We start from the raw sequence: 9,640 nt of genomic DNA, 5'->3' as shown, positions 1-9,640 counted from the left end.
CTTGTGAGGTTAAAAAATCGTGAGAGTTCTAATGTCTACCCCAAACAACTTTTCACTTTCCATTCCCACATTCAAAGGGGATAATTATAGTACATGGGCTATCAAAATGAAATCATAATTGAAAGCCATGAGTTTATGGGAAGCAATTGAGAGTGGTGTGTATCCGGATCCTCTTTCACAAAATCCAACCAGTAGCCCAAACCAAAAAATATGATGAGGATATGGCAAAAATTGCAAAGGCACTTTCGTGTCTACATTCGGCGGTGTCGGATGAAATCTTCACAACTATTATGGGTTGTGATACTCTTAAAGAAGCATGGGAAAAAATTAAGAAGGAGTATGAAGGAAACCATCAAACCAAACTCATGCAAATTTTAAACCTTAAGAGGGAGTTTGAAATGATGGCAATGAAAGGTGCAGAAGGTGTCAAGGAGTATGGGAATCGGTTGATGTCTGTGGTCAACCAAATCAAGCTACTTGGTGGAGAATTTACAAGCCAATGAGTGGTCGACAAACTTCTTGTAACTCTTCCAGAAAAGTATGAAGGTAAAATTTCTTCACTTGAAGATACTAAAGATCTCCAAATTGACATTTGCAGAATTGATCAATTCACTCCATGCGTTGGATCAAAGAAAGACCATGAGAAATGAAGATGGTGAAAACAAGAATGAAAAAGCATTTCTAGCAAGGTCTCCTTATCAAAAGGGGAAAGGCAAGTCCCTCCGATGCAACATTTGCCACAAAATTGGTCACGAGGATAAAGATTGTTGGCATAAGGGGAAACCTAAGTGTTTTAATTGTCAAAAATTTGGGCACATGACAAGAAATTGTAAGTCCAAAAATGAAGAGCAAGAGACCATGGCACGTGATTGGCACGTGATGTGGTCATCGCCGGAATTTGAAAGTCAACGGTGACTTTCCGATTAATGGTAGTCTCTTACAATGTTTACCCTTTTATAAGGTAGTTTCGTACAACATTTTTTTTATTAGGTAGTTTCTCGCAAAAAAAGTGTTTTATAAAGTAGTTTTATACAAAATGTCCAACAATATAATTTTTACCATTTTGGATAAAAGTGACCGCTAATTAAGGCAAAAGTGACCCTACCAATATATAAGTTAACCTAGCAAAACAATAGTGACCTTACGTAAGGGAAAATTAAAAGTGACCCTACTTAAGGCAAAAGTGACCCTAACCAAGGACAAAAGTTACCCTGCAAGAACAAAAGTGACCTTACTCAAAAGAAAAAGTGACCCTAATTGAGAACAAAAGTGACCCTATTCAAGGTAAAAAGTTACCCTAACTAATAACAAAAGTAATCTTACTCAAAGGAAAAAGTGACCCTGCCTAACCAAATACAAAAGTGATTAAATTATAAATGAAAGTGACCCTAATAACCAAGGAAAAAATAAACCTAACCAAAAGCCCTTATGTGACCCTAACTAAGAGCGCTATGCTCAATACAAGTTATAACAATGACCGTTATTACTACTCCAACAATAAGAATACACCAATACACGTATGATATATAGGCTATGTGGGGCTTGAACCCACACCATGTGTTGTACATCGCTCTACCATTTGAGCTAATAGCCTTGAAATTAGACACTTTTTGTACAACTCAATTCTTAGCCCATTTTCCCAAACCATAACTTATTTTCCTCTTTTCGTGTCCACGTCACAAAAATGAGGTGAACTGATTTTTTGGCCCTATAATTTTGATCCAAATATTATTTGATTGTATAGGCCTTTCAATAAGCTTTCCGACGGTATATTGTAAGCTCAATTTCGATTTACAACGAAGAAGATATGAGCAAAACACTAAACTCGGCCCAAAACCGACACCCTTTTACTAAAATGGCGATATCTTAAAATCTACAAATGATTTTGACCTGATTATAATTGGGTTAGAAAGTAGACTTGATAAGCTTTCCAACGATATATATTTTAAGCCTTATTCCGAGTTACGGATCAGAAGTTATCATAGATTTAAAAACGCGTATAATTGGGTTAGAATTTAATGATGATTATGTTAAAACAAATTTCAATCTAGCCGATTGTTTCACCAAGGCATTGTCTAGAGATGCATGTGAATAATAGGATGGCAATTAATTTGGGTTTGGAGCCCTAGTTAATTACCAATGAAGGAGTCTTAACTTAACGCCCAATAAGACGTTTGGTCTTAAGTTCAATAAGATTAACTGTCTTATTTATTTCGTCATTGGAAACTTCTTATACATCTAAGGTAAAGTTCCAGTTACTGTGATGAAAAGAGGTTGTTTTTAACTTAATAGAATTCCTGATAAAGTGCTTTGGTCACAGGAGCATGTTTGGAAGTCTACCTATATAAGTACGAAGTTTAGCCATTTCAAGAAGCTATTTGGGCATAACTAGTTTTGAAATACTTACGAAAAGATAAGGACACATGGCTTTACGTGTCAAGTATAAATGTAATCAAGTAATTTATCTTGTGTGTGTAATATCTTCATGAAATCCATATGTATTGCTTTTTGTTCAATCGTTTTACGACACTGAATGGATATAGATTCTTGGATTGTGTATTTCACTAAGTGGAAGTTCAAGTCTTTGTACATTTTCATTTATGCACTAAATTATCTATAATGATGATGATGTTTTTTGTAATGAGTCTAGATTTATTCTATAAATGAGGGAGGATAGTTGAATAATTTAGAGAATGGTGGACTAATTTCATGATTATTTTGTTAATATACTTAGGTTAAGGTGTTGTGTTTTAATTAAATAAGTAGTTAAAGTGAAGAACCTTGGTTTAAAGGGTAAAAGTTCGGTATAGAGAAGCAAGCAAACAATCAGGTCTACCGCCCGGTCTGGGTGGTGCTCGCCAAACCGGGTGCAAGGGTGGAAACCTGACGCTACCTCGCCGCCATATCGGGCGCGAGCAGGCAATGAATTTTGCGAAGCTCGCTGCCCTGTACCGGGTTCTTTTGCCCTACAGGGCGCGAGAATAATTAAGGTCTGACTTTTGGGCTTCGTCGCCTGGTCGGGCAACCACCGCCCGGTCGGGCGAGAGAGGCCTTGATTGTTGACGCTTTGACCTACCCAGTCGGGCACGGGTCTTGGGAGTTTGGAATTGACGGTTTTGTCACTTTTTCTTCGTGGCTTTTGGTTTGATTTTGCTACTATTTTAATTTCCTTCGTTCTTATTTACTTGACTCGCTTTGACTTTTACACTATTCACCACCCCTCATTTGACCATGTTTTGTGAATAATATCTAAGGAAAATCATATTCATGTGGATCTTTTTGAATTCGTCTCAATAAGTACTATCTTAATATATAACTTTTATATTTTTTACTTATGGCCTGGAGAATTAAAGTCGTTGATCGTTAAAGTTTTGCATTGGCAAGTGTGATAAAAGAAACAAGTCAAGTAAAAGGAACTCAAGAAGTATATGTTTATAAGATATATGATGAAGATTTATTCAAGAATATAATCAGTTTTTTATTTTCTTGAAAGAAAATTGCAAGTCTTATCTTTCATCATCATAAATCCACAATTTTTGTTTTATATTTGACCACAAATATACTACACTATTGTGGTTGCATTCATTGTATCTTTTAGTAATTTCGTGATACCCGGTATGTTTAATCAGGGTCGAAATATTAGTTTGGGAACGAAGCTAATCTTGTTCAGGCCTCGAAGTGGAAAATTGTTCAAGTTCGTTGTCATATTTTGTGACTCATTAATCATTTTACCCAATAAAAAATAGTCAAAGTGTAATTTGTGAGTAGTGCAAAATTCAGATGGTGTAAAAAAATAAAAATTTAAAAAAAAATAAAAATAAAAAAACAGAGGAAATACTACAAAAGATGAGTAATGTACTCAACTCCGAAATATTGGTACTTGGTAGTCATTTCAATAAAAACATTGAAGAGAAATTTCCAAGATGATATTGTAAAGACATCATACATTATTACATTGTTGTTCTTCATACAACCTTTGAGTACATGCGTAGTAATGTACTTTGGAGCGAGGAAACAGTTAAGCACTTTAGCTTTAATGAAACTTAGGTATTTGAAGTGACCTGGTATTCCACAATTAGTTGTGTCGTGTCTAATTATTAGCTAGTATGCAATAACATACACAACATACATACTAGTATTTTAATTTCTTCAAAATGTGCTTGTAGAATATGTAAGGGCTTGTTCGTTTTGATTTTAAAATGTGGATTTTCTATGTATATTTGAATTATATAGGACTGATCAGATATTCTATGTCGTCTGATTTATTGGGGGTAGACATTGTAGCTAAGATTCCCTTTGGAGAGCTGATGGTTTGCTATTGACATTCCTGACTCACATTGGTCCTGTGGAGTTTCTCTACTCGCGCTCTGCATCATCACTACCTCTACTCGTGTTACCACTCTCATCACCATTCTTTGATTGTGACCGAGCCAATTACTTGTAAGTCATCACAAAATGTAACACAATTTTATTTTGATCACTCCTTAGGATATACTATATGTCTATATCAAACAACTTAGGCGTAAGTACTGTACTAGTGTACATATATTTGTGAATTTTTTTTTTTTTGATCAATTTTGTGTGTTCATTGTTAATTAAGTGTACAGTACTGAGTAGTACATATACAGTAGTTTTTAATTCTAATTTTAAGATTTAAAATGGATAATATAATTGATATATTCATTGAACATCTGGTGTGAATGTCGCCACCAAGAGGTTGGCAAGTTGCCTCAAGCAACTCGCGCGGGGGGATAGGGGTAATATAAGGGGCCACTTACTTCAGGCTCCACCTATAATAATTAAAAAAAAAAAAAACGCATAATTTTATTTATTTTTAATTATGTACCTTATATATAGGCTTTGAATAATATTATTAATAATAATAATAATAAAGTTATAGCTTTAATTAATAGAGTGGGTGTTAATTACTTGATTGTAAGTTGTAAGAGAGAAATAAAAGTGTATGGCGTCTACTCTTGGTATCTTTTTTCACTGGCCGTGGGAATCTCTTGGTAACTTCAAGGTTTACTCTCTATCTTACTACTTTCTCTATTTTTTTTTTTTAGTTGACCCATAAGTGTTCGGCATTGTTATTTAGGAGAGGAGAGAGATTACAAAAGGGACTGGTTAATGCATGTGAGGGTATGCTTTAATCAAAAATAAAATGGCCTACTTTTCTTTAATTAAATCGTGTAAATTGAGTGAGAAATGATGGGAATGCATTTTTTCCCTCCAAACTTTTGGTGCAATTCAAACCAAAAGTTAACTTTACAATTCAAACTTTTGGGCAAATCTTTGTCATTTGCTATTTATTGCTTCGTATTTGTTTACTATAGCTAGAGGTGTCCACCGTGCGAGTCGTGCGAGCTGGGTTAGGGTTAGGTGGGTCGCGGGTTGGGGTTTCATGACACACGACACGACACACGTTAGGTAGGGTGGGCCGGGTCGTGGGTTGGGTCGGAGAAGTTGGACACACTAGGGTTAGGTTCGTGGGTTAGATGGGTCGTGGGTGGGTCGAGCTGGGTTCGTGGGTTAGACGGGTCGTGGGTGGGTCGAGGTGGGTTCGTGGGTTAGGGTGGGTCAAAGGGTGGGTCGAGGTGGGTTAGGGTGGGTCGAGGTGGGTTCATGGGTTAGGGTGGGTCAAAGGGTGGGTTTGGGTTGAGTTGGGTTAGTGTGTTAGGGTCGGGTGGGTTCGTGTGTTAGGGTCGGGTGGGTGAAACGGCTAAATGGGGTGTGTGATGTTTTAATTTTTACAAAATTAACAATTTGATGGCTTGCTCTTAATTAAGATGCCTACGTATCCTTATATCACAAAATAAGGAATCAAAGCCAACGTAGTTCTTATATTGTACTTATTTTGGAATTTGGGGGAGGAAGGGGGGCTTGGACCTATCTTTAGAAAATTAAAATTTAATTTTTCAATTAAATTCTAATTTTCGAAAAATAAGTTGCCTACGTATCCCGAAAGAATCAAAGCCCACGTAGTTCTTAGCGTACCTGATTAAGACTTTTCTAGCCACCCATGTTTGTTGCATCATCATCCCCGGAAGCTGCATCATCCGTTGACGACTCCAATATCATCACAGGATCATCTTCATCGTCTTCGTCTTGCTTTAAACCTTGAGTTCTTCTTTCAGCTTGATCCCAATCTTTCTTACAAACACAAATTTGAATGCTTTCCGGAGTTAAGCGAGATCTTTTTTCATCTAACACTCTTCTACCTGCACTAAAAGCAGACTCGGAAGCAACTGATGAAGCGGGAACTGCAAGTATATCTTTTGCAATTCTCGCTAATATAGGAAAACTTTTTTGATGTTCTTGCCACCATTTTATAATTTGAAAGCTGTTGTTGGTCTCATGTTGATATGACAAATAATCATTAATAGCAAGTGTTGAAGAAGATGATGATGAGAATGATGTAGATGCTTTGTGTTTTTTTTTCATAACTTTATCAAGAAAACCAAATCTAGAATCGGAAGTACTAGTATTAGTTGGTGTAGCTAAATCAAAACCATAAATAGATGCATAATGATCATAAAGGTCTCCCAAAACAGATTTGCATTTGTTAATATATTCACTAACATCATAATCGATTCCTAAACTTGTATAATAAAATTCTAAAAGATTTTCCAAACCTTCAGCTTTGACACCGGGGTCAAGAATAGCAGCAATTCCATAAATAATTGGAAATTCACTAAAATAAGTATGCCACTTACGTTTCATGCTATCAAGAACGGGACGAAGTTCATCAATCTTCATATGCTCTTCGATGGTGTGAACAACTTTAACACACTCAATTACTACTAAATGAATGTTAGGCTCGTAGATATAAGAGAAAATATGAGTTGCACTATCAAAAGCATTTAAAACATCACGAACAAAAGAAGCATTAGTCCATTGACTTTCGGTTAATAACTCAGTAGGATCAACACGAGTCTCGTTGTAAAGTTGGGTCAAAATATCACGATACTTTATAGCATCATTCAACAAATTGAAAGTAGAATTCCAACGGGTAGGGGTATCAATAGAACATTGTCTTTTCTTAAGACCTCTTTCTTTACACATAGCTATGTACTTTCGTCTAACTGACTGAGTTATCCTAATCCATTTTATAACTGTTCTAATTGGGTTTAGCAATGGTTGCAACTCAGCGAGACCCTCTTGAACAGACAAATTCAAAATATGAGCACAACATCTAACATGCAAGAGACTACCACCCAACAACAAATGCAACTCGGAGTCATTTTTCAAATAGTCAATACACTTTGTGTTTGCAGTTGCATTATCAAGAGACAAAGAAAAAACTTTATTATTCAAGTGAAATTCTTTTAAACAATCCAAAATACGAACTTTGATGTTAAAACCGGTATGCCTTTCTTCCATAGCTTGAAAACATAGTATACGTTTTTGAATAAACCAATCATCATCCACCCAATGAGCAGTAATGCAAAGAAAAGGTTCGCCCATACTAGAAGTCCATGTATCACTTGTAAAACTAACACGACCATCAAAAGTACGAAATAATTCAATCAAACCACTCCTATATTTATAATAAGAAGTTTGTGTATAACGTCTTAGGGTGTTTCGGGGGACACGAGTAAATGCAGGTTGTAATGCAACTTTATTAAAATGCTCAACATTTGCATTTTCACCATAACTAAAAGGGTATTCATTAGCAATAACTAAAGTACTCATTTCATCAATCATTCTATCTTTATTATAATGGAAAGGTGTACCTCCGCCTGGTAGATGGCTCATGTATCCACCCAATTGTGTTTGGACGGGCAACTTACCCCCCGAAGGACGGGGGCCATTTTCGAACAAGTCGTGTTTATTTTGCAAATGCCGACTAAAGGTTCCGGTTCCATCTCCCGTTTTCCAACTATATGACTTGTCATTTGCACCTAGCGCCTTGCAAACTAGGCATGTATACGTGAACCTCTTTGGTTGACCGGGTTGCCATCCCGGGGGTGTGACGTCAACACCGTCAAAATGTTTCCACACCCAAGAAGTGTGTCCTCGACCTCTACTTTCACCGCCACCACCTTTCATAAATCAAATTATTGAAATTAATTTTTAAACGCTATTCATGAAAATAAGCTTTTAAATTTTAAATATTTTAATTATAATTATTTAAACGCATTTTTCATGGTAATTATAAATCATAGAAAATTGGAACTAAACGAACTTTATAATCATTAATAATAGTTTTTTTCAAATATTCATAACAATAAAAATTAAATTAGAAATTACCTTGAGATGAAGGTTGAGATGTTGGTTGTGATGGAGGTGGCATAGTTGAACTCGATGATTGGTGGGAGAAATGTTGTGGTGGAGACGTTTGAATATTTTGCCCATCTCCTAAACCATAATCTCCATATTCATTGACAAATTGGTTTAAATTTTCCGTATTAATTTCATACGAAAAATTTGCACCACCACTCCTTTGGCCACCACTTCGACCACCACTTTGACTCCTTCCCATTCCTCCTCTTGAGCCCATTTTTTTTTTTTTATGATTACTAATTATAATATGGAGAAGAACTTTTTTTTTTTTTTTTTTTTTTTAGAATCTTAAGAATACTAATAATAATAGTAAGGAGATTTTTTTTTAACAAAAATAAAACTCTATATAACACTAAATAACACTTGAGAATTTGAGAACAATTAAGAATTTTTTAGTAAGAGAGAAAGAAAGCTTGAGTTGTGTGGAAATTTCAATGAAATGGAATTGGTATTTATAGGAAAAATTGAGGGGATGATCATACAATACAAAAAAACTAGCCGTTAACATTCTTCATCAAATTCAAAAAAAAAGTAGCCGTTAGTTTTGAAAATTATTTGGAATATGGCTGTTAGGCTAGGCGGGTTGGGCGGGTTGGGCGGGTTGTGCGGGTTGTGCGGGTTGGCGGGTTGGGCGGGTTGTGCGGGTTGTGCGGGTTGGCGGGTTGGGCGGGTTGGTGGGTTGTGCGGGTTGGCGGGTTGGGTGGGCTGGCGGGTTGTGCGGGTTGGTGGGTTGGGTGGGCCGTGCGTGATGGGTCGGGTTGGGTGGGTTCGTGGGTTGGGTGGGTCGAATCACGTGGGTCGAAATGGGTTGAACGAGTTGGGCCGAATCATGTGGGTCAAAATGGGCTGGGTCGAAATGGGCTGGCCTAGAATTTTTGGACCCATGACGCACCCACCTTTTCAAACGGGTTGTGCCGGGTTGTGCCGAGTCGGATCCGGGCTGGACCCATTTGACCCACCAGCCGTGCGGGTCAGGGTGGGCTGGGTCCAACCCGGCCCACTGGCCACCTCTAACTATAGCACATGACATCTTTGTCATTTGCTATTTATTGCTTTGTATTTGTTCATTTTTTATTTTTTATTTATTTATTTTTTATTTATTTTTTTTTTAAAATTTACAAATTCATGAAATATATATATATATATATATATATATATATATATATATATATACTTCGTATTAGGGTATTAATCATATATGTCTACAAATAAAGGTACTAATTATATATTGTACCTACAACATTGAAGTATTTTGCATGACCTAATAGGCTAATAAGAACACATGACAATTAAGGAGTATTTGACTATTAGGTCGGATTGTAAGTAACTCACAATCTTAATGATATTGGGTTAA

At 36.3% G+C, this 9,640-nt stretch overlaps 1 protein-coding gene across 2 annotated transcripts; it reads right to left on the bottom strand.

The window, feature by feature from the left end:
• Positions 1–5,933: 5,933 nt before the first annotated feature.
• LOC145601772 (uncharacterized) lies at positions 5,934–8,573 on the bottom strand. 2 transcript variants are annotated; one of them, XM_081657838.1, is made up of 3 exons: positions 8,254–8,573; positions 7,737–8,045; positions 5,934–6,263 (listed from the first exon to the last, which is right to left on the bottom strand). In XM_081657838.1, exons 1-3 carry the CDS (start codon positions 8,501–8,503, stop codon positions 6,013–6,015), a joined length of 810 nt encoding a protein of 269 aa, XP_081513964.1. In that variant the 5' UTR covers positions 8,504–8,573; the 3' UTR covers positions 5,934–6,012. The 2 variants fall into 2 exon arrangements, with proteins under 2 accessions (XP_081513964.1, XP_081513965.1); XM_081657839.1 differs by having other exon boundaries at positions 5,934–6,221.
• Between the last annotated feature and the right edge of the window lie 1,067 nt (positions 8,574–9,640).

This window comes from Chenopodium album, chromosome 21 (genome assembly GCF_948465745.1).
Source record: "Chenopodium album chromosome 21, dcCheAlbu1.1, whole genome shotgun sequence".
NCBI classification, from domain to species: Eukaryota; Viridiplantae; Streptophyta; class Magnoliopsida; order Caryophyllales; family Amaranthaceae; genus Chenopodium; species Chenopodium album.
This window is presented reverse-complemented; position numbering and strand designations above follow the sequence as displayed.